General features: G+C 40.7%; 1 protein-coding gene across 1 annotated transcript; it reads right to left on the reverse strand.

Moving 5' to 3' along the window:
- Window positions 1–7,880: 7,880 nt before the first annotated feature.
- LOC306774016 (ubiquitin-protein ligase E3A) lies at window positions 7,881–24,809 on the reverse strand. Its single transcript, XM_079263984.1, has 11 exons — window positions 24,584–24,809; window positions 23,889–23,933; window positions 21,233–21,537; window positions 19,890–21,145; window positions 19,663–19,807; window positions 14,545–14,750; window positions 14,307–14,471; window positions 11,196–11,351; window positions 11,039–11,112; window positions 10,805–10,948; window positions 7,881–8,586 (listed from the first exon to the last, which is right to left on the reverse strand). The coding sequence occupies exons 1-11, from the start codon at window positions 24,658–24,660 to the stop codon at window positions 8,466–8,468; spliced, it is 2,694 nt and encodes an 897-aa protein (XP_079120110.1). The 5' UTR covers window positions 24,661–24,809; the 3' UTR covers window positions 7,881–8,465.
- Window positions 24,810–26,021: the final 1,212 nt, after the last annotated feature.

The following is a 26,021-nucleotide window of genomic DNA, read 5'->3' on the forward strand; positions in this document are numbered from 1 at the left end:
CTAAGGCACACTAAAAGATTTTTATACACAGGCGATATGATGAGCAATTGTCTCCTTCCGTTATTACCACAAATGATAAAATAATGCTATTATTTCTCCCGATTTGTGTCTGTAAAGAGGCTGTTAGGTCTTACTGAGATCAAGAGAAAAACAAGAACAAAACTGATTGAAAAATCTTTTTTTTTTAAAAAAAACATGAAGTTATATTTAGACTCTGACATGTTAGTGAGGATAATTAGGTACAAACTCCATTCCAGTGGAGTTGGGACTGAAAAAATGTGAACAAAAACAGAAGAAAACAATCTGCAATCATTTGTAAAAGAACATTTACATGAAAACTCTACAAAAGCACAATGTGTAATGTTTAAAGTGATGAAGTTTAACATGATAGTTTTTTCTTCAAATATTCATTTTGATGGTGACCTCTGGTCATGAGCTGTGGGTTGTGACCGAAAGAATGAGATCTCGAATACAGGCGGCTGAAATAAGTTTCCTCCACAGGGTGGCTGGGCTCTCCCTTAGAGATAGGGTGAGGAGCTTGGTCATCCAGGAGGAGATCAGAGTAGAGCCGCTGCTCCTCCGCATCGAGAGGAACCAGTTGAGGTGGCTCGGGCATCTGGACAGGATGCCTCCTGGACCTCCCTGGTGAGGTGTTCCAGGCACGTCCCTCTGGGAGGAGACCCTGGGGAAGACCCAGAGCATGCTGAAGGGATTATGTCTCTGGGCTGGCCTGGGAACGTATTGGGATTCCCCCTGCAGGGTTGGTTAATGTAGCTGCGGAGAGGGAAGCCTGGGCTTTCCTGCTTAGGCTGCTGCCCCTGCGACCCGACCCGACCCCAGACAAGCGGCAGAAAATGGATGGATGGATGGATTTTGATGGTCGTCATAAGTGTTTAGGAGTAGAAGAAGAACTCCATATTATTCTATGATTTGATAGAGTAGCATATGGAGTAGGATTTTTCAGTATTGGCTTTTAAACGGATATCAATCAATAGCCAAAAATATTAAGAAAACTATACATGACATCTCTTATATTTTGTCATTTTGACTTGGAGAAAATGTAGCTAAAGAGTTTGATGTAAATCATGTGCATGTTGCGTAAACGTGCAATTGAAAAAGTAAAAACCAACAGCGATAATTTCCGATATTACATTTCAACGTCGATAACAGCCAATAATATCAGAATGCCAATAATATCAGACATTGGACGTGTGGAGGAATTTCCAATGTTCATTGAAGTGACCAAATATGGTTCTTCGCCCTATCAAGACCCTCTCCAGTATATTTAACTGCATTTACATTAAAAAAGAATTTGCTTTCATCTGTTTCATACAATGTCAGCACTTCATTAGAACTGGTGTTTGTTTGTATCCCACAAACATGTATAATTCTGCAGACATGTAGTGATGTGCAAATGTGAGATTAAGTTCATTCATGATGCCAAAATGCTTTTTTTTTTTTTTTTTTTTTTTTTTTTTAGCCTAGTGTCTTCAAAATAATGTGTAAAATTTGAATGAAATATCAAATGAAGGGATTTCTAAGTTAATCTTATCAACCCATATTTATTGTGGAGCATAAACCACATATGTTGAAACTGAGAGCTAGCTCACCAACCCGCCAACAGCAAGAGGGTCTTGCCTGCAGACTGGAGAATGAGGCGGGGCCGGATATCCAACCCCGCCTCTTCAACATTTTGATTGGTGGCCATTGCTATATATATATATATATATATATATATATATATATATATATATATATATATATATATATAGTGCAGTATAGTGTTTGCAGACTTTACCCTCCAAACTTGCTAATGAACTTTCTGCTATTCTGTAGATTATGAGGCTGAGTTAGTGTCTTCTGACTCTTTATTTAACCCTGAACTGATTTTTTTTTTTAAATTTAAATCAGAGTCCTGTGGGATTCGGAAAACAGAAACGTTGCACCCTGATATTTAACGCATGTCTTGTGAATGTATACCCATTCAGTAACTTGTTAACTGGGCCCTGCGATGGACTGGCGACCTGTCCAAGGTGTACCATGCCTCTCGCCCAATGATTGCTGGGATAGGCTCCAGCTTCCCCACAACCGTGAATTGGAATAAGCGGTTGCCCATCGCCAACTGGCGATGGGCAAAGCCTCATGAAGCTTTAAGGTTTTCCCTACTGGAAAAGGAATTGTCAATAGTAGCATCTGGTGGCAGAATGAGCTTAAAGCAACACATGTCACCATGTGGAAGTAATTAACTGTTTAATCTAATGGCATCAATGACAGCTTAAAAAAAAAGAAAAAAAAAGATAAATGTTCTAATAATGTAAGAATTGTGTTGTTAATTTATACTGGTGAATGAATTTGTTGTTAAAACTTCATTTTATAAATAAAGTTGTGAATATATTGGCCAAATGTGTATTATTATTATTATAAAGGAACTACTTGCGAGGGTTAACATGGAGATCAGAAAGGAAATTTAAGTGATTTAACATGATTGTAAGTCTTACTATTATATAAACTGCTGATCGACTGGGATTTTTCACACACAGCCATCTCTGACTGGTTTTTCCTCTGTGTTTTTACTGCTGTTGTACCATAAATTTCCATGCTGTGGGACAAATAAAGGAATTTTGAATCTTGAATGGACTAAAGAAGAGAAAATATCCAGCGAGCAGCAGTTGTCTGGACCAGAATGTCTTGTTGATGTCAGAGGTCAGAGGAGGATGGACAGACTGGTTGGAGATGACAGAAATTTAAGAGGAAGTCAAATAAGCACTGGTTCCAACCAAGATATGAAGAAAATCATCTCTGAACACACAACACGTCCAACCTTGAAGCAGATGGTCTCCAGCAGCAGAAGACCACACCGGGTTCCCTCCTGTCAGCTAAGAACAGGAAATTGAAGCTACAATTCAATTCAATTCAACTTTATTTATATAGCGTCAAATCACTGCAATGCCATCTCAAGACGCTTTACAGACAGAGGGGAAAACATAATGAAGGCCAATTCATAATAGCCTATATAAGGAAACCAACAGATTGAGTTGAGTCCAACTCAATACAATTCACACAGACTCACCAGAACTGGACAATAGAAGATGGAGAAACGTTGCTGGTCTGATGAGTCTCCAGTTCAGCCTCACCATTAGATGGTACAATCAGAATCTGCTGGAAACATCATGAAAATATGGATCCATCCTGCCTTTAGGATTAGACTGCTGCTGGTTGAATGATGTGGGGGAGATTTTTTTGTCCCACTTTGGGTCCCTTAGTGTCAATGTCCCACTGTTTAACCAAAACAGCCTCCTTAAGTATAATTGTCGCTGACCATGTCCATTCCTTTATGAGCCCAGTGTAGCATCTTTTGATGCCAGAAAGCTCACATCATCTCCACCATGACGATGAGTTCACAGTCCACCAACGGCCTCCACAGTCACCAGATCAAATGTCCAACAGAGCAGCTTTGGGATGTGGTGGAACGGGAGATTCTCATCATGATGAACTGTGTGATGCTTCATGTCAACATGGAACAAAATCTCTGAGGAATGTTTCCAACACCTTTTTGAATCTATGACACCAAGAGTTTAGGCAGTTCTGAAGGTACAAGCATGTCTTGACCTGTTTTTATCTTTACATTTCATCCCAAATAGAAATTTTCTATAAATAATCTTTCCAAATGAACAGAGCATACACTCTCAAAAGTAGAGGTACAAGATAGGGACATTTCTGTACCTATAGGTACATTTTAAAGAAATGTTCTCTCAAAAGAACAATACTGGTCTTTAAGAGACCAGAAGCACACCTTCAGAGTACGAAAAAGGGTTCAAAATGACATAAAGTACAAATTTGTACCATTTTAACCATAAGGGTACCTGCAGCATTAAAAAATGTTTGTCGTGACAAAAACTATTGCTAGCAGCAGTGCTTTAAGTGGGCCAGTATGCAGCGGTACGCAGTACCGGCACTTTTAAATTCTATCTTTTTGCAGACCGGGACGCATACAGCGTATAGTGCATACTGGGACTTTTACCAGCTTTTCTTCAGCAATCAGTATACCCCCCTACGACTTCACCACATATTACAACTGATATTTGATGATTTTTTTTATTTTTAATTTTTAAAAAGTCGCCTCAAAAGAAATGCATTGTTAAGACCGGTTTAGACGCACAACACTTGCTGTAGCCCACAATGTCAGTGTTTTGAGTTTTTGAAGATTATTTCTAGATTAAAGATAAGATAATATTGCTAAGTTGCATGGACCAGGCCTAATGCTGTGAAAACATTAAAAAACATAACTTGATAAGGTGAGGTTGAACTTGATATGGTACAAAAATAGACCAGAACTGAAGGGTACAGAAATGTCTCTCAAGAGAGTACACCCCCAGCGACAAGCATTTGTACCTTTTTAGGTATTTTTGAGTGTGTATGGTGCCCTCTAGTGGAGGTCGTTCCACACTGCATGGAACTTCTTAGGTAACTAGATAAAACCCTAATTTTCTCAGCACAACACAGCAGCCAGACCATCACTCTGCTTGCTTTATTGCTGGCAAATACAATTAAAATAAATATTATCTTCTCCCACAAGGCAGGTGTCTGAAACTAAAAACACTTGGCTGGTCAGTGGAAAGGAACAAACTCAGATCATTTACGTAGAAGTTGGAAGTCTGTCCAAATGTGCAGATCCTCTGTCCCAATCCAGTCCTTTCCTCTATTAATCTGTTATCGTAACATGTTTGATACCAGTCTGCAGCTGCCCAGGTTTGTCTGGCTGTGTATTGTACTCTCATGTCCATTTTTTTCATACTCCTTTTTCTTGCATCATATCTTTACATAACACACAGCACAGGATCCAGCACTTTTATCACTTATGTTTTACTTTACACTTCTTATCATGTTGTATTGCATTGATAATATGTGATTTTATACCTTTAAGCAGCTGAACCTGTACTGCGTTTGTCCGAAACAAATTTCCCCAAGCAAGATAATAAAGTTAATCTTATTTTATAAAACATCTCAATGATTTAAAGTGTAAATGCGGTGGTAAAGAATGAGGATATTTACTGTCGAATGCATGTAATATTGCTACATGTTCAGCATGTGAGCAGCTTTAACTGGAGATGTCTCCAAACAGCTGGATGCGGTGAGTCAAATCAGAGTTGGAAGGCCAAACAGGTTTGAAAAAAAGCAATCATCTTTATTAGGCATGTTTTCACAACACTTGAATGCTTTGAGCCTTTGTAGAACTGAACTGCTGCACCAAACCGCTGGATGAAACCGCTTCCCTTTCCAAGATCAGGCTGACGTCCCGCTTGATCGTCGGCAGACCCCTGAGCTGCGTCGCGCGTGAGCAGCATGTTTGGCATTACAAAAACAGGAGTTACAGGTAACGTTAAACCTGGCTGCAGCTACAGCTGGAAGTAATGCTTTAACCTTTGTTCTAATCTTCTGTATGACGCCGCCAGCATGTGTGACTAGTCCAGTGTCCATGTCTGTAGGCACTCCTTGTACTGTCCATAGTGGCTTTAAATGGGGAAAAATGGAGGGGGGGGTGCTGAATGTTTGTCCCAGGATGAACAGCTTAAAGCAGGACTTGGTAACACTAAATAAAAAGTGATGCACAGGAAACACTGCAGCCATGTTTTTAAGATTGTCTAAAGTTTGACTCGTTTCTTAAACTAAAATGCATTTGTTACCAAGTTCTTCTTTAAGTTCCCATAAAGAAACCCACGAGCCGTCTGCAGCGTCCTCAGACCACGTGACCCGCCTCCTTTCTGAGAGGTGGGTCGTTAAAACAACATTTCATCTGAACAGCTTTTACCCCAAAATAATCTGAAGTTTAAGGAGTAGTTTGCTGCCGGGGAAACTACTGCAACACAGATCCATTAGTTCAGTCCAAAATCACAGAAAAAGCTAGAAAACAAAAAGAAATAAAAACAGCGATGGATGCAGGAACACCATTAATTCCTGTTTAGGTCATGAAAAGAAGATTTAAACCCAGGTGTGTCTGGTGGTGGTGGTGGGGGGGGGGGGGGGGGTGTACTGCATTCACTTAGAGGGAAAACGTCTCAATCAACAACATAACTTTGCAAACTTAATACATGAATCAAATTCAATTATTAAAAAAAAAAGTTCAGTTTTTCTAATTTAATGACTTTAAAAAATGTGTTTGCTTTTCTGAAATTAGAACAAGAAATTATTTCAAGTTGTTTTCCTTAATTACTGAAATTTACAAAGATTTATAATGTAACTTTACATAAAATAAAGTTTTTGTTTTCGTTATATGAGATAATAAAATTAGTTTGTTTCTGTTTTAAAGGGTGTTTTTTTAGGATGGAAAAGCTGATTTTAGAAATGAATGAAAATCTGCTGATTCTCAAAGAGCATTAAAAATAAAATTACATTTTTTTTTCTGAATGGAGTTTTTAGAAAATCGAAGATAAAAATGTTTTCTGAATTAAATTAATTTTACCAAGAAAGATTGACTTAGTTCTCTTTTAACTTGTTTTCAGAATGACGAGGAAAAAAAAATAAAAAGTTGCTTCTGTAAATAAACAAGTTAATTTTACCCAAATGAAATCAGTACAGTTCCTCTGAAAGTAAGTAAAACTTTTTTTTTCTTTTTTAGAAGTTATAGTCAAATAATAATTATTGTTGTTATTATTATTGTTCTAATAAACAAACATATTTTACTAAAAAAAAAATCAGTTTTCTAAAATCGTACAAATGTTTTTACGCGTCTGCATATTGAAACAGAACAAGTTGTGTCGTTTTCTGTCCAGAAGAATTCAGTTTGACTGGTTTCGGCTTTGAGACATCAGATCTTTTTGTCTCAAACAAAACTTCCCCGACCACGTTGGAAAACAAAAAGTCTCAGTGAAAGCGCAGAAGTTTTACTAGCTCCTACTTCACGGCTCCAACAGAACTACAGATTTATCTCATTCAGAAAAGCAGATTTTTATCTGTTTCACTAAGTGAATGCAACACACTCCGTGTGTTTGTGGACGTGGGGAGGACTGGGTGTACTTTCCACAATGTTTAAATGAATAAACAAAGAAAAAGCACCTTCTAGTGCTTTTCATTTGACTCATTGACAGTAATTCCAGTAGTTTTTGTGTTTATTAAACGTTTGCAGGCCTAAACATGATGACAGCCCGTCAGAAGTCAGAGGACATCAGTGTGGTAGCAAAAACTCGTAGCAGTGCCACAAAGTTTGTTTTCATAAGAAAGGAAAACTGGATTTATTGTTTCTGCCTGGTCTATATACACATTAAATACCTTTTACATTCATAGTATTATTTGATGGTTGGTAAGGTTGTAAATAGGCAAATCTCAGTGTCTTTAGATGAGTTTGCGCTCATGTAGCTATATATAAATGTCTGCATCAATGGAGGTTTTAAGCACGACTTCTAATGGATCATTGTGGGTTGGTTCAGATTGTTCTTAGACTCTCAGACTGCCTCAGACCAGGACCGAGGATGTGGATTCAAACCCTCGGGAAGGTCCAGTGAACTTCAGACTACGTCGTCGTGGTTATACAGTGTGGTGTTCGTAGTTCCAACTGCACCGATATATAAACACTGTTTTTATTTGGAAATTTTCAACACAGGAAGACAAGAAAATAAAAAGCTCCCAACAACCGCGGCAACTTGTGGCCAAAAAAAAAAAAAAAAAAAAACATTCTGAAAATGTCTAAGTGCACTTACACAGCTCTGACAAGATTTAATCTAACCTGCAGTGTATGATGTAACCCCCCCCGACCCTCGCAATGGAAAACAACCCAAAATAAAAGAAAAAAATAAAAATAAAACTTAAACCAAAAAAAAAAAGAAAAAAAAAAGAAGGAAAAAATTAGCTATTTGATCATGTGCCATTTCGGACCAAAGGACAGTGGATTTTAAACCTTTACTTAGATCAGAGTTTCCTTTCTGGACATGCCGAGCAGAGGTGGTGAGCGGACTGCTCAGACAAGCTCTTTCCTTAGTGGGGATACGATATTCTGCCGTACAAACTACTCTAAAACTGGATTACCTCTCAGTTGGTGGCGACTTTAACGTGGTTTCGGTCAATAAACTGGGTTTATATTGACTTGACACAGTCCACCCCCCCCCCCCCCCCCCCCCCCCACCATCCCTCTTTCCCATAGCAGGGAAACCATTACAACAGATAGGCATGAAAATAACCCATTTTTACCTTAAAATAAATAATAAGGAAAATTCTCTTCTCTGTACATGGAAAAAGAAGGGGAAGCTGTGGGAGTGGGTACTTCAGGAGGTCTCTGTGCTTACACTGACTGATGGAGGATGGTGCAGGCACAGTAGCAGAACTACTAGAGTGCTCAATAAGAACCATTTGTCTTTTTATTATTGACTTAAACATACCCTGGTCTGTCTTTTGCCACCTTTCAGATTGTGTCTTGTAAAGCAAGGGCAGGGTTCGATGCGCTTTCTGAGAAGGAGTCCGTTAGTAGCGAGGGCTCAGAGCATGCCAAACCCTTTGGCATAGGTGATGGCTTTCAGCAGTCTCTCTCTCAGCTTCTCCTTGCTGCTGTACTCAGGAAGCAGCAGCACGTTAAAGCAAGTGTGGGACGTCGGTAACCTGTCGGGATGAAACAGAACTCGGTCAAATTTAACAGGAAGTCGTCCAAAAACACACAAAAAACAAGAACTAATAATAGGAAACAACTAAAGTAGGTTGGTTTTTATTTGTTGTTTCAGTTTTGGTGTTGTGGAGAGTGGTCTGAGCAGGAATGCTGTGCTGCACCAAGAAACATACGTGTATTAGAGCACCTGTGTTGAAATGAAAATGTACCCAATGCCTTCTTTCCTATTGGTAGAAAAATGCACCACATCAACCAATCAAAACGTTGAACGACTAAATTTGGTGGCTGAAGAAGAGGGAGGTTGTGGGACTGACGTAAAGTGCTGCTTCCTGGAGGATAAGAGGAACGATTCACATAAAAATTGTGATTTTTTTTTTTTTGCTTTACAATTATTTTTTTTTTAATCAATTTTGGTTGGGTAAAAGTCGATATTTAAAAAAAATTTAATTTAAATGTTTATATGCGTTGATGCCAGATAGAGAAGAAGTTACAGCTTTTCTCCAACAGAGGGCGAAATGTTTCTCTGACTATCCAGTAACATGACGTTTTATCCGATTTGGTAAACACGTAAACAGAAGACGGAGAATGGCGACAACCTGCAGAAATGCGCCGAGATAAATCTACCATCACATTTGAAGTCAAAAGTTTGGACACATTTTGGATTTTTTTTTTGCTTTTAAGGGAAAAGTAGAGCTGGACATGTCGAAAGCTGTAAACTACGTAACACACGTGGCGTACGTCACCAACACGACTAACGTTACCGCCCACCTAGCAGGACGCCATCCTGAGATAAATGCAAAGCGTACAGCAGCAGCAAGCCAACAGACACTCAAACCAGCACTTTTATAAGCAGCTCAAGCTTCTGAAACAAGAGTATAATTTCAAACAGCTGGTTCAGATTAGGGCTGGGCGATTAATCGGATTTTAATCTCAACTACAATCTGGGTTTTCAACAATCATAAAAATAAAAGGGTGCAATTATTTTTCTCTCTGCAGTTTCCTCTCCTGCTGTCTTCAGCTGCTAATCGAGCGTCTCTGGCGTTGCAGCGCCGTGCTGTAAACTCCTCCCACAGCCGTTTGCTTTCATTCAGACACTGTTGCCAACTGGGCGACTTTCTTGCTAAATCTGGCGACTTTTTTTTGTTAAAAGCGACTAGCGACAAATCTAGCGACTTTTACTGGAGGTATTAGAGACTTTTCTGGTGTTTTGGCGACTGATTTGAAGGCACATATTGTTCTGCAGTTACTGGAAGGAAGGAGCAGCGGGAGCCTCTCCCGTCCTAAAGCACTCCCAGGCGGCCAGTCAGTACATAGTTCGGTGAGTTAAACACTGTAATACCCCTCCGTTACGGGGTGTTACCATAGCAACGCGCTAACCAGCTGGTTCAGATCAGCCCGTCTTTTAACAGGTGAATGAGAGAAACGCGCTGCAGCCTGACAGCGGTGGTTTGGCATAAAACGTACATCCAGGCCAACGTAAAATAGTTCCTATATAAGCGGTAAAAGCAGATTAAACAACTCGGAACCGTTCATTAGATGGTTATAATGTACGACATAGAGTCTAGAACACCACGACGCACAGCGTTGTTTAAAAATACTGGATAATCGTGGTAAATAATCGAGATCTCAATTTCAGTCAAAATAATCATGACTATATTTCTTGTCATAATCGAGCAGCCCAAGTTCAGATATATTGCTGCTTAATAAATCTTAAAAACTGACACAGTTGATTTTTTTATTTGGTAAATCTGGCTCATAACATAGTCTTGTAAACTTGGTCATCATGCAACTTTTTCACATGGTCTGGTGTTTAAAAAGTAAACTAAAAATCAGCAACACTGAAGAATCGCAATTTAATCGAATCGGCTCCTAAAACGAGCGTTAAAAGGAGGACAGCGTATCGTCCCAACTCTAGTTTTTATGCAAGTGTTTTGTGTGATTTCCAGTCCAGTGAGGAGAAAAATACTTTGTCACAATTAAAAAATAAGTAAAATCACATGTGAGGTTGATGTAACCCCTGTTGGTGCACGAGTTACCGCGAGACGGCGCCGAAATATCGCGATGACTCAAAAGGCGTACTAACAGGGGTTACATTTAGCTGAGAAAAATGAGACCAAACAAACACGAAATATAAAGATAAAAACTAAAGTCCTCACAGACGGCCAATGACTGGAGAGGATTTGGGTCCAGGATGACGGACAGAAAGCCGCTCACCTGTCTGTGTCGGGGCCGTTTTTGGCGATGATCATCTTCAGCTTCCCCAGCCCCCCGACGGGTGCTCTGTCAGTGCCGGTGGTGAACTGCAGGAAGAGGCGCTTCTGCTCCTCGCCGAATGAGTGTAACGTCTCCCAAAACTCCCTGCAGAACACAAAGTGTGATATTTTCACATAAAAAGAAGAAAAGCGCAGGAGCTGCCTGTGCCGTTTAGACTGCAACACGCCTTCTTACTTGATGATTCGAGAATCTCTATTATAGCCGCCGTCGTACTCCGTCGTTTCTTCAAGTGCGAGAAAATCCAGGTTCTGCAGCGTGGAACGAAGCTTAACTTTAATTAAAACTTCATGTAGATACTGTAAACAATGTGACAAATGACAACACATCTCACCCTGCTCCCGCAGATTAGGAGCTCGATTTCCTCTGGTCTGAACAGGTATTTGAGTGGCGACTCGTTTGTGACCATGTGGAAGCCTCTCCTGAACGCTTTGAACTGTTTCTCCACGCTTTTGTTCAACATGTAATCTGAATACTGTGCAACAAACTCCTGCAAAACAACAACAAATGTTACCTGAACAGGAGGAAACCTGACCGCGACGGAGGCTCAACGCTACGCAGAGACCGCTGTTTGCTTCAGCTTGTCCCAAAAACACGAAAAGACTTCAGACATGAACGGCTTAAATCAATTATTTTTAACGTGCTAACATAAAACCTTTTAGCATAAGTCAAACTACATAAACCTTTATTGCTCTGCTGTGCTGTTTTCATTCCAGGTGAGATTTTTTATCGTTTCATCTCCACTTATTTCCTGGTCGACGAGCAGTAGCTCCGTTTGAGTCTGAATGATGACGACGTCCATTTGTTTCCTGTTTTCATGCCTAAAATCTTGTATTTCCTACAGATTCATTTCCAGATTGTCTTTGGACTTGTTGCCTTTAATCTGCTGGTTAGCACGGCCATCAGAGCTTCAATGTCCAACATTTCTGTGGTATTTCTTCCATTTCTCTCTGGTGTTCCCATCTTGCCCTGCTCTTTCAATCAGATTGGATGACTTGTGATGGTTTCAATGCCCCACAGGTTGTGTTTTAATAATCTTACAATGGGAGCACGCTATGGTGGAAATTATGCACATTGGTTTTAATATGTTACTCCTTTATTAAGCTTCTTTCATGTAGTACTAAATATACATTCTGCATAGTTTAGAGTAGTTCAGAAAGCTTGCTTTAGTAGCTTCATGCATAAAACTAAATGTTCTGTTCAAGGTTTCAGCTTCGACTGTTGTTATCTTCAAGCTGGGAGTTGTTTTGACCAGTGCTGCCAGGCGAAGGTTTTTTGTGTCTGCCTAAAGATCGCTGTAACACCCTGAGCGGGGACAGAGCTCTGCAGACCTCTCGCTCGCAACAACTGGGCATTGTCAATAAACTGGACATAGCACGGTTGATCTCTAGATTTATTTCTCATCAGATAAAAAAACGACACACACTTATCAAGCTGCTATCGTGGATAAAACTGGAAGTGGAACCTGCATTATTAAAGCTGGGGTAGGTAATGGGGGGGAGCGAGCCAGATGTGAAAGTGGCGCCCTGTCTTGGCTCCTCCCCCTCTGGTTTTACTCCTTGTCTGATCTGAGGCTTTTTCTGACCTCCACCAAGGAGGTTATGTTTTTACCGGCGTTTATCTGTTTGTATTCAAGATAACTCAAAGTTATGGACGGATTTTAATTACATTTTTTAAGGAGTGTTTGGAAATGTAAGAAAGAAGAACAGTTAACTTTGGTGGTCCGGATCGCCGTTTGGATTCAGGAACTTTTCTTAAAACGTTGGCGGAGGTTTGCGCTCTACGAGTGTTTTTCTGGTGCGCAGCTTTTTCCACCAACGATTTTCTCTTTCTTGGCTGTTTAGCGGGAGGAGACAAATAAACCGAGTTTCTTCTTCACTACTTTGTATTTTCATCATAACATGCTGTTTATTAGGGGTGGGAAAATCAAATAAAAAAAATCGGAAATCGGGATTTTTTTTAAATTGATTTTTTGTTTAAAAATCCATTTTTTTCAAATACATAAAAATAATCCATTATTAAAATTTTTGTCATTTTTATTGTTTTCATTGATCTTTTTACTTTTCTTCTTTGGCATTATAGCAGCAGAATGATGATCTGGATTATTGTGTTGTTTTTTCCTCATTGAAATCAAGAAAACTGACGAGCAAAAAAAAAGTTTTATATATTTATTTTGCTTTTAATCTTCAAAAATTAGCAATATTCAAGAATTGTGAGAATCGCAATTTAAATCGAATCAGCACCCAAAAAAAAAAAAAATCCCAATCGAATCAAATCAAGACAAAAGCATATCGTCACAGCCCTACTATTTATATGCAGTGTGGTTATCAGGTACGTGCTGCTGGAGGGGGAGGAGGGGAGCCGGGAGAAGAAGTTTATATAAGTATAAATATAAGAAACGAACAACTTCAACTCAGTCCGAACGTTTTGATTGGTCAGAGTTTTTACAGATATACAGTAAACTGAGGGGTCTAACTATATTTCTTATTGTTCATGATTACAGAATGTATAGACTCCTATCAGGACGAGGAACCACTTCACCCAGAGTAAAAAATGTCTCTGAGCAGGATTACCAACTATAGCTTTAACTCTGATTGTTTTTTATCATCTTCAGAGAAGTTTTCCATCTTGCAAATGAACCAGACATGTGGAGAATGTTAAAAACTTGTTACATGCAGGACACAACCAGGACTTCCAGAACTCCCTGCAGCTCCTTCAGTGTAGCAGTCAGTCTCTCTGCAGGTTGTTTCTTATTGTTTGTGTTTAAGTTGTTCAGGTTAAAAGTCAGATTTAATGTGGGAAATGGTTTAGAAAATATGCTTTTTTTTTAATTTTGTAACCTGGAATTTTAACAAGGGGATGACAAATTTTAAATTAAAATATCTGACCAAAGTTCAATACATGAAAAGGTTTTTCCAACAAATAATAAATTGCAAAAATACATCTGAACATAATGGAAATGATAATAAATAGGGGTGGGAAAAGTGAATCGAAAAATTGGAATATTGGGATTTTTTGCTTCGCAATTTTAAAATCTTTTTTTTTTTTTTTGTTAAAAAAAATCAATTTGATTTCAAATAAATAAAAATAATACATTATAATTTTTTGCCATTTATTTGTTTTTATTGATCTTTTTACTCGTCTTCTTGGGCATTATAACAGCAGAATGATAGTCTGATAACTGGGTTGTTTAATCCTAACTGAAATTAAAACAAAAAAAAGACTAGCAAAAACAAGTTTTCTGCATTTTTTTTGGGGTTCGTTTTTAATCTACAAAAATCAGCAATATCGAAGAATTGTGAGAATCCCATTTTAAATGGAATTGACACCCAAAAAAAAATCATAATCGAATCGAGACATCAGCATATCGTCACAGCCTCAATAATAGTTATTAAGAGTAAATAATCAAGAAAGCAAGATGCCTCTGATTTTCTTTCAGGCTTACCTTTCTGTTTTCATTTGTGACTGGAATCTTGTCCCCGTTTTCCCTTAAATCGTACATAAGTGGGTTACCAAAGAGGTCCGTGTGGGAAATCTGGAACGTGATCATCAGGTCCTCCTCCACACTGCCTTCATACTCCATCAGCTCCCTCAGACTCTGGTGCAAAACCTTTCAAACAAACACAGTTTGGGTGTCATGCCTTCGCTACCATTCACATAAAGATTGGTGCGGTGATGCTTACTGGATTAGCATCTGCTAAATCCCTGAAAGTTCCTTTCTTGCCCATCAGCTTCCTGTAGACCACCATGGGGAAGTGAACATCCAGGATACAGTTGTTATAGATGGCCAGACCGAGAACGATGCCGATCAGCGTGTACTGGCCTTCGTTTTCAAACGATGAGGGGTTGAACCAAAACAGTTTGGTGCGCTCATCATACGTGAACATGCCTGGAGGAGGAAGCACAGGAAACATACATGAGACCACTGGAATCATAGAAGATAGGATGCTACTGGCAGCACCAGTCGTAGTGCTGGTTCACAGTTTTCTTTTGTTTCATTTTGTTTAAGCGCCAAAGCATCAAATTTCAGGAAGAAAACTGGTGCGAAAGGAGGAAATACTTTAAAATAAAAGGCTCCAGATGGCAGGCTAGGATGGATAAATAAATAAGTAAATAAGGCTACGTTCACACTACAGGCTGAAGTGACTTAAATCCGATGTTTTTGCCCCGATGCGACCTGTAACCGATCTTTTCTTAACAGTATGAACGACAGATCTGACATTTTCTAATGCGACCCAGGCCGCTTGGATATGTGGTCCTAAATCCGATATGTATCTGATCTTTTGCCATGCGACTTCAGTCTGAACGGTCAGGTCGCATTAATCCGACCGACGCGTCATTGACACGCGACAAATGTCATTATTCTGCGTCTGTTGTTTCTGAACTCTTTATCGGTAAATGCGCTGACATCACTCTCCCACCAATCCTGACTGCGACTCCGTACCCAAACGTTTCTCTCTACAGTTGTTGCTGCCACAGCTCTGCAAAAGGCCTTGACCAAAACTTTTACTTTCCTCTTCCCTAAACGTCTCCTTAAAACGAACCCATTCACAACGTTGTGGCTACAGTTGGATAAAACTTTTAACTTTTATTTAACTTTTACGGTTAGACAAAACTTTTAAAGTAGCAAATGCTCTGCTGCCATCCATATTTATTTCCACAAACACAAAGATGTCACACGCACACTGACTGCACGTCGCCGTGTCTTCTACGCATCCGGGACGCTTCTGGTGCACGAGGTTCATACAGGAGATCACATACAAGTCACATTTGATCGGAAATGTGAACATACTTTCAAAAAATTTGGATTTCACAAAAACATCCGATATGAGCAGCAAGCCCTGCAGTCTGAACGTAGCCTAAGTAAGAGTCATAAATAAAAATTAAAGAGGAGCTGTCAATTGAAAATATTTCATATTATTTTGATGACAATCTACCTAAATTTGCCAAGTTATGTTTCATTTTAAAAGAGAAGTGTCAATGTTGATGAAAAGAAAATATAATCTTAAAATAAAAAAGTTTAGAATTTAAACAATGAAATAAAAGTAAAACTAACTATGAAGACCAAATAAATAAATTAGTTAGACTTAGACAGACTTTATTCATCCACAAGGGAAATTCATCCACAAGGGAAGTTCATATTGATTCCATCCTTTTTCAACCTGTGTGTAATTTAGTCTGTTATCAGGATCAGATTCATTAATGTTCAGGGATTTTAACACATTTGCTGATCTAAAAGCCTGGGAACTTTGTTAAAACTGTTTAAGGAAGGACCATTTTCACTGCTGCACCGCTACACATGCAGCAGGGCCGCTGTGTTACTGAAGTGACGGTCGAAAGTTCAGGATACGAAACTGTAGCAGACACTGAATCTGAACCATAGACTGTATATCTCAAAAGATGGGCGGAGCCTCCGTGACATCACCCGTAGGTTTCTGAAGAGCTGAATTGAAGCTCGGTGGGCGGTTCCTACCGTCGCCATGTTGGCAGGGGCATGCGTGTCGTCTCGTTCGAAAAATGCAAATACGGGCAATGAGGTGGAGCTGAGAGGGGGGCTGTGAGCGTCATGGTGGATGATTGACAGCGAGCGAACTCTGAGCTTTCTGTAGCTAAGAGCTAACCCCGAGATAACAGGAGCTAACCAGCTAACGGAGGTAAGCGGGCTAAAGCTAAGTCACATTAACCGTCTAAAAACCACGGTTGTTCTACGTTCTTCTGACTTGAAGCGGGAGATCGGGTACATGTCAATCAAAAGGACACGCCCCTAAATATGCAGAACCTCGAGATTAAATTACTTTTAAACGGGCGAGTTAAAAAAAAATTCACTCTCCCCACAGTTGTCATGAAGGTAAACCTGACCTATTAAACCTAAATAGATTTTTGTACCAGGCTGTAAACATGTTTATTTCTGCTGTGAAGTTGATCTTTTTAACATGGGCGTCTATGGGGATTTGCTCTGTTTTGCAGGCCCTGGTGGATGAAGGGGGAACTGCAGTTTTATGCACTTCCTCTGGTCCTCTGGTGGTTTGAAGCAGCCGGACATGGACTAAATGATTATTAACTACAAATACCATCAAGCTAAATGCCGCCAGAGGCAGAAACACAAGCAAGTTCCTGCACCACAAAATACTCTGCAGTACCAAGAATGCCAGACATGAAAATAAGAAACCTTCACATCATCATCAGTGTTTACCCTATAAAGTAAGGAGGTTCTAATGAGTCAGCATTTTTTATTCCTGGTCCTTATGACCCTCAGACCTGCAAGTTTTAGATCAAACCTCTTCAGATTTACTGACCTCTTTGTCAACCTGAAAATTTCAGCCCAGTGTGTTAAAGTACAGACGCTTCTAAAACATGCAGGGTTCCTGAGGGCAGGAACCGAAGAACAGTTTGCTCGGCTCTGAGGCAAACAACAGAGGTAAAATAGACACGTCTATGACCAAACCTTGGTGCAAAGTATGTTTTTCAGGGTTTAAATTGTGGTCACACAGCCCAGAACTGGCTGGATGTACTAACTTGTCTTCTGCTGACCAATAAGTCAGTTTCCTGTTAAAAGATGTAGACCAGCAGCATCTTTACTCAGATTGCAAATATTAACAGTTTGTAAAAAGAAATAAAGATCGTAATTTTTAGCATCAATGAAGGCTGGTGTATTTCAGTTTTCAGAAGATTCAGAGTTGCATCACAAATCTGACAAATCTGCTAGTTTTCCATCAATATGAGCCAGGTGTGCTGCAGCGGAGAAACTTCTAAAACCTGCAGGACAGCGGTCCACCAGGACCAGGACTGAGATTTATCATTTCTTCAGTGGGCAGATTGGGATTATCAGACTAAATATGTGTCATTTTCCAGGCTACTGAAACTGTGGTTATTACTCCAAATTGCTTCAGATAAAATCACATTAAATCTAAATTTTCTCTCCACTGACTTGAGCTGAGCTCTGCAGCCCAGCATGTTGATGCGCTGCAGTAATCGCTCCATATTCCTCCACATATAAAAGCCGTTTGGATGGAGCCGATCAATGCGTTCGACACTCATTTCCATCCACAGCAACAATAATTGTTCCTACTACTGATGATGGAAGAGTGGGGGGTATTTTCAAGCCCATCTCACAGATTTACAAGTATAAGTCTAGACTATGTGGTGATCAGTTCATGTAGGAGAATTCTCCATTTTTCCACTGAGACGATGACATGACTGCATGGAGAGAAGATAAGTTCAATAACAAGTGGACTGATCTGAGAACCAGCATGTCTGATAGGAGAAGCTGAAGTGACACAGCTTAGACTGGTTGGAGATGATAGAACGACAAGACAAAGTCCAACAATCACTGGTTCCAACCAAGATATGCAGAATTTAATCTCTGAACACACAACACGTCCAGCCTGGAAGCAGATGGTCTCCAGCAGCAGAAGACCACAGCGGGTTCCCTCCTGTCAGTAAGAACAGGAAACTGAGGCTACAATTCACACAGACTCACCAGAACTGGACAATAGAAGATGGAGAAACGTTGCTGGTCTGATGAGTCTCCATTTTAACTCCATATCCACATGGTAGGATCACGATTTGGACCAAAAACATCATAAAAACATGGATCCACCCTGCCTTTTATCAAAACTTGAGGCTGCTGGTGGTGTAATGGTGATGGTGGGGATTTTCTAGCCAAACTTTACATTGTTTTGTCTAAATCTCTGCTGATGTTTTCTCTTTCAAGTTCAGTAAACCAAAGTAATACATAAGTATAATTTATTATTATTATAATTACTAATATAATACTAATAATAAATCATTTTTATAACACCTTTCACAGACATGGAATCAAAGTCCGTCACAGAACAAAACAAACTACAAAAAATAGAGAAAAAAAGACTTCAGATGCACATTATAGCAAAATCATAATAAAAAGAATAAAACTATTATTTAACTAAAAGTCTGATAATAAAGCCACATTATTAAGGGCTTTTAAAATCTGTTAAACGTCTACGCAGCCAGAAAGAAAGTGTCTCACACGCACTATAACCTCCAGTGTTTAAACATGTTTTCTCACCTCAAATTGAGGTCACATATAAGAAAAAGTTTTATTATGTGTGGCTCTAAATGTTCCAGTTAGGATGTTAAAACATACTGAAATCCACTGGTAACCAGTGGGGGTTGGAAAATCGAATCGAAAAATTGGAAATCGGGATTTCTTTGCTTCACAATTTTAAAATCGATTATTTTTCAAACAAATAAAAATAATCCACAATAAATCTTTTGTCATTTTTATTGTTTTTATTGATCTTTTTACTTGTCTTCTTGGGCGTTATAGCAGCAGGATGATGGTCTGGCTACTGTGTTGTTTTTTTCCTCACTGATATCAAGAAAAATGACGAACAAAAACAAGTTTTTGTCCTTTTTTTTTTGTTTGTTTTTAATCTACAAAAATCAGCAATCTCAAAGAATTGTGAGAATCCCATTTAAATGGAATCAGCACCCAAAAAATGGGAATCGAATCGGGACAACAGCATAACGTCACAGCCCTAGTAACCAGTAAAAGGAGACTAAAACAGGCTCAAAATGTGTCTGTTTCATTTATTTGTTTATATTAAAAAGAGAAAACTAAAAGCAGATCCTTCTTCTGGAAAGTAAAGACAAAAACCACACAGTAAACTAGAAATAATGCAAATGAACGGCACTATTACATTAACAGCTCATGAAATTATCAACCACCAGTAACAACTCATTACCAGTGTCATCATCCCCCAACACAAGCTTCATGTTTCTGAAGGCACCACACAGGTGAGGTGAAACTGACACCGTACCTATATCAGGGTTGAAAATCTCCTCCACCACGAGTTGGAAGAACTCTTTGGAAACACCTCCTTCATCAACGCCTTGCTCTCCTTCAAACTCCACGTAGAGCTGCTTCTTCAAGTCTGCAGGATTCTCCATCGCTATCATCTCCAGCTAGGAGGAGACACGAGAAAACACCGTCAGCAAACCGACCTACATCAGCGCCCGTTACGTACCGAGACTCGACCAGACGTACCCTGACGAGAGCGTCGTCGATGATGTGGTCTCTGCGGACCTTCAGCCTCAGGTACGGGTTGAGCTGCTGGCCCTGCACCAGGCTGTACAGCACGGTGATCCGCCGCTCGCTGTACATGCGGATGCGGTTGTCGTAGTACAGCCCCAGGTTCTTGGTGACGGCATTCAGGATGAAGGGGCAGGTCATGAAGGAGAACTTGTTCTCCGTCTCCACCTTGAAGAACGTGTAATCCTTGTCCATTTCTAAAACCTCATTCAGAGGCTCGTTGACAAACTCCTCGAAGGGGATGAGCGGCCGCCGGCAATCGCTGGTGCGGATCCCCAGCTCCGTCTCCAGCGGGTCCACTCGCGGGCCTTTCTTGTTCCGGCGCTCCTCGCCCAGCAGCTCCTGCAGGGTGAGTTCGCTGGACTCAGGGATGGGCTCCTCGTCCTCCTCCTCGTTGTGCTCCATGTCCAGGTCGCCTCCCAGCACGTTTGCATAGTAAACAATCTTCAAGCACTTGGTGGCGGCCACCACGGCGTCGTCGTCGTTGACCAGGTTCCTGCTGTTGAACTCGTTGCTGATGACCTTGTAGGTGATGAGCTGCTGGAAGGTCTCCATCATCCGGCGGATCTGCTCGGCGCTGTAGTGGGACCAGAGGCGCGCCAGCTTGGCCTGCGCCGCCATGGGGAGCTTGCTCATGGCCTTGCAGAACTGCGGCAGCGCGATCTCCAGGTACTCCGGGCTGTGGAGGTTGCTGTTCTCCATCACGATAACAAACAGGTTCAGATAGTTTGGGTCTCTGGAATACACGTTGTGATACGTCAGGTCGCACTCCACGTTGGGCGAGAGGTAGACCAGCGCGTTCAAAAAGGCCGCCTCGATCTTCTCGTTGGAGAGCAGGCGCTCGTAGACCCGCCGCACGGCGTCGATGTCCACCGACACCTCGTCGTGGGCTAGCTTTTGGACGTCGTTTTCTCCCGAGGAGCCTTCGCCGAGCCTCGATAGTGATGAAGAGGAGGTGGGGGAGTCCTCCTCCATAGCTGTGGCGGAGCACGCAGCTGCCTCCTTCTCGTCTTCATCCTTATCTTCATCCTTACCTTGGAGGGACTTCAGCTCCTCCTTGGTGTGAGGCTTGGACCTCCGGAAGCTCTGGACCAAACCTTCAGCGCTGGAGAAAACTCGCCCGATCACTCGGATCAGAGGGGAGTAATCCTCCTTCTCTCCGCAGATGTCTAAGATCTCGTACACTTTCTCCTCCGTCAGGTAATTTACATCTGAACGGTGGAAACAGAACAGAAAAAAAAATGTTCAAACAAACCAAACTTTCCATCTTTAGCTATAAAAAAACGTCTTGAACTCACCTTTGAAATTGTCCCGCACGGTGTTGACATCTTTATGGTTCATCTTCCGGTTGCTGCAGGACGAGTTACTGTGAGCGCTGCTCTCCAGGTAGGTGGAGGCCGTGCCTTTCTTCGAAGGATGGGGGTCGCAGAGTTTGGCGTTGACCTTGTAGAGCTCCAGAGCTTTGACCGCCGCTGTGTTGTTATCCATGCGGCTGAATCCCACTGATGAGGCACACCATGAGTTGGAGCAAGACTCATTTCCACAGCCCTCTGTTAACTGGTGGTAATAGCGCTCTATTAGATGTTTGGCAGCTGCTCGCTTCCTGTGTTCACATGGAAAGAGAAAACAGCTTGAATGTATCTACAGAAAGAATTCAGCGGTGATGATACCTCTGCTAACATTTCACTTTGGTAAACATATCTACAACCACCCAAAACAAGTAAGAAGGCTGTTGGAAACGAAGATAAAAATGTGTTTTTTTAGAACATAAAAAATTATCAGATGTTAAATTCAATTCAATTCAGCTTTATTTGTATAGCGCCACTTCACAACAATGTTGTCACAGGACACTTTACATACACGAATCAACATACACATCATTTCAAGCCATTTAATACATAGCCTATAATAGAAACCAACTGACTGCATCGAGTCATGACTTTGATCCAATCCCCCATCCTGAGCTGCAAGCGGCGACAGTGGGAAGGAAAAAACTCCCCTTTAACAGGAAGAAAACCTCCGGCAGAACCCGGCTCAGGGAGGGCAGCCATCTGCCTCGACTGGTTAAAACTGAGACATTTATCATTTCATGGAAAATATTTGCTTATTTCTAATCTAAAAAGCAGCAACACATCTGTAAATATTGGAGAGAAAAAAACAACAACAAAAGCCTGGAAAAGTAAATGGTACAGATGGAAGAAAAAAAAAGACAACTGGGGAAGCATTTTCCAACCAGCAAGGTTAACTGGCAACAGATCAGTAACATGGCGGGTATGAAAGGAGTATTTCAGGGAGGCAGAGTCTCTCATGTGTAAAGTCAGACAACAGTTCATCATTCTGGGAGAAAAGTTGGAAAAATGTTCAACATGAAATTGCAAAGACGATTCAGATCCCAGCAGATCTACAGCGTACAAAAGATTATGTCTCCGCGCGCATGAGACAAGGCTGAAGGTCAAACTGGATGCTGGTGAGCCCAAGAGTCAGAGTCTCGTATGTAAAGATGGACAGAGCTTCACCAGTCTGAGATAAACTGTCTAAAACTCATGGGACTGTTTCAGAAAACAAAACAAAAAAAAAAAAAAAGTTCTTCAATCTAAAATTGTGAAGATTTTAAAGCTCCCACCATATCGAGTCTTTGATATTATCTAAAATTTGTGAGAATCAGGTGGGATCTCTGTGTGCAGAGGACAAGGATGAAGGTCAAAATAAATGCTGGAGATCTTCAGACTATCAGGCAGCGCTACATTAAAAACAAGCAAGAATAATTATCTACTGGGAATCACTTCATTCACTCAGGAAGTTCTTCCAGAAATCTCTCTCTGTAAACACAGATCTCACCGAAATCCACAAAATGCAGGTTAAAGCTCCATCACATAAAGAAGAAGCCAGATATGAACAGGATCCAGAAACATTGCCGTCTTCTCTGGACCAAAGCTCATTCATCATTATCTGAGGCAAAGTGGAAACCTGGATGAGCATCTGAAAGTCTTCATGGACAGCATGGACGGCGTGTCCTGCAGACTAAAGAGGAGAGGCAGCATCCAGCTGGTTATCAGTGGACAGTAGAAAAGCTGCATCTCTGATGGGATGGAGTTGCATTAGTGTCTATGAGGTGGGCAGCTTCCACATCTGTGAAGCTCCATCAACGCTGAAAAGTGCATGGAGGTTTTAGAGCAACATCTGCTCCCATCCAGACAACGTCTCTCTCAGGGAAGACTTTGCAGATTTCAGCAAGACAATGCTGAACCACATCCTGCATCCATCACAGGAGAACTGGTCTGCCTGCAGCCCAGACCTTTCACCAGTACAAAACATCTGGAGCATCATGAAAGCAGAAAGACAGCAACCAAGATCCAGGACTGTAGAGCAGCTAGAATCCTATATCAGACCAGAAAGGGAAGATATTCCTATCCTAAAGCGAAACAAAGAGGAGATGCAACACCATGCTAAACATCATCCAGATGTGTTGCTGCCATCACATTCACAGTGAGCTTACATTTCCCATGAAATGATACAAAGTCTCTGTTTAATTCCTGCACAGATATGTTCTTTATGTTCTATTAGGAGTAAAATATAATATGTGTAAATAATTCTATTCTGTTTTTATTTACATTTGACTCAGTGTTGGGTATTTGTAACCATGTCAGCTTAAATCATTTAACTATTAGTAGATATAAGTTAGGAGATGACACTCAATATGAAAGCCCAGCATTAAATAATTTGCAACCACATTTAGTTTTTAACCAGTTATTCCTCTATAATGACGCTTAGAAGGTTTTAAATAAACATAAGCTTTCAAAACTGAAAGTATTTCCCTTTATAGGAGCACATGATCTCTTCCCATACTAACCACTGTCAAGGAGTGTAAAAAGGGAAGCAAACAATCAAAAAGAGAGTGAACTTATGTATGATGAAAACCATAAGTGCACAAGTAGAAAAACACATTTAACTTACATTCGGCTTGCTTCTGGGTTTTCTGACTCAGACTCCTCGTATTCTCTATAGGAGGGAACAAAAACGATGAGAAATACAGCAGAGGTCAAGGTGTGCTGCTGCAACAGGATTCAAGCCAAATCCGTCTCACTTTGTGTTAAATGCATTTTGGAATATGTGAAAATATTGTATAATTTTAAAACCTGTCGCTTTGAGCTTTGTAATTATCAGAAAATGACAAGTTTGAGAAAATGCAACACCAGGGTCGGTCTCTTCCACTAAGTTAGCTGTAGATAACCAAGCTAGCTGCTGCTGCGTTGCATTATATCTTTTGTCCAATGTATATAAATATATCCTATATATCACAACAATAATTTAATTTATTCTTATTGCAACATTTAATACTATGTAGCTCATTCTTAAAGAATCGGCGGACACAAGAAATGTCACGGACTGAGACATCCTGACGCTCACTTAGCATGCTAATAGCAAACAGAAGCTATTTGCCGCATTTCTGCTCATTTTCATGCAAAAATTATATTTCCAGTTTAACCTGCAAATTATATCATTTTATTACAAATTAAATCCTAAATGGTAACTTTTCTTACACAGTCACTAAAATATGAGAATATTAGCTAGATAGCTAATAGCGGCTAGCCAGCTAGCTTCACCAACCACCCCCAGCATCCCCGACCCTTTCCTCTCGCCGTCCCCACCTTTCAGCTCCTCTCGCCGGGCTTGTCTTGGCCTGTGGTGTCGCACACTCACAGTCCTCCTTCTCGTCGGAATTCATACGAGACTTTATCCTCAGTTGTTTGTAATCTGTTGCTGTTTGTGAATGCCTTCTATAGCACGATGATTGAAAAGTTGTTGGGAGGCGACAAAGCAAAATCTGCAACAAACTTCATTCAAGGCCTTCTTACTGCAGGCTGTATCCTCCGCCTGAGGTTTGCAGCCATGTTGACTTCACCGTCAGCCAGCATCCCGCGATGCTTCGCGCTCCAGCTGCAAGAGCCGCCGGTGTGGATCAGAGATCTGCAAGGAACTGGACTAATGTGGTCGGAATGATGGTTATCCTTCTCATATTGCTTAAATAAAGACAATAAACTGATAAAAATAAAAATGTGATAAAAAAACAAAAAACATTTAAGTGTCATATGATCATAAAGAGAGCGTGTTTTCATATATACATTGCGCAAAAAAAAATAGAGGGAACACTAAAGTAAGACGTAGATATGAATGAATGAAATATTTTTATTAAATACTTTGTTCTTTCCATAGTTACAGGGCCGGATTAAAAGTGCACAGGCCCCTGGGCCCAGAGTGTTCCAGGGGCCCCCTTCCCCACCGCAACATTGTGAAAATTGTGAATGAGACATGGTTATACAACATTTCTAACATCTCTCAGCCAAGGCTGGATTATTCAATGGACATTATAGGCACAGGCCCAGGGGCCAACACCCACTTGGGGCCCACGTCAGGCAAACACTAGCAGTCTGGACATGAAACAAAATGTACATAAAAGCCAGATAGTTACACCACAGTGTCTAGTGTATTGCAACTGGTACCATTGGCTGAGAGATGTTAGAAATGTTGTTTCACAGTGTATCATTCCCACTTTTTACAATGTTGCGGTGGGGAAGGGGGCCCCTGGAACAATCTGGGCCCATGGGCCTGTGCACTTTTAATCCGGTCCTGCTCTCAGCCAGTGTTACCAATAGCAACACACTGGACACTGTGGTGTAACTATCTGGCTTTTATATACGTTTTGTTTTATGTCCAAACTGCTGATGTTTTCCCAACGTCAGCCCCACATGGACCCCAAAAGGGCCCCAAATGGGTGTGGGCCCCTGGGCTTGTGCCCATACGGCCCATTTGATAATCCGGCCTTGCATAGTTGAATGTGCGGAAAACAAAATCACACAAAAATTATCAATGAAAATCAAATGTATCAACCTATGGAGGTCTGGATTTGGAGTTATACTCAAAAATTAAAGTGGAAAAACACACTACAGGCTGATCCAACTTCAGTGTAATGTCCTTTAAACCAGTATTTTTCAACCACTGTGCCATGGCAAATGCCCTGAGAAATGTCCCAATTTCACGTCTTTGCTCTAAAAAGCAGCTCTGTGTTCATTCAAACAGGCCCCGGTG

Source organism: Telmatherina bonti (assembly GCF_933228915.1).
Source record: "Telmatherina bonti genome assembly, chromosome: 24".
NCBI classification, from domain to species: domain Eukaryota; kingdom Metazoa; phylum Chordata; class Actinopteri; order Atheriniformes; family Telmatherinidae; genus Telmatherina; species Telmatherina bonti.

Excerpts from the sequence above, each read along its gene's own strand:
- LOC306774016 (XM_079263984.1), bottom strand. The coding sequence starts at position 24,660 with ATGAATTCCGACGAGAAGGAGGACTGTGAGTGTGCGACACCACAGGCC. Across the intron at positions 11,352-14,306 it reads TCACAAATGAAAACAGAAAG|GAGTTTGTTGCACAGTATTC; the intron begins GTAAGCCTGAAA and ends GTTGTTTTGCAG. Across the intron at positions 8,587-10,804 it reads AACGGCCCCGACACAGACAG|GTTACCGACGTCCCACACTT; the intron begins GTGAGCGGCTTT and ends TCATCCCGACAG.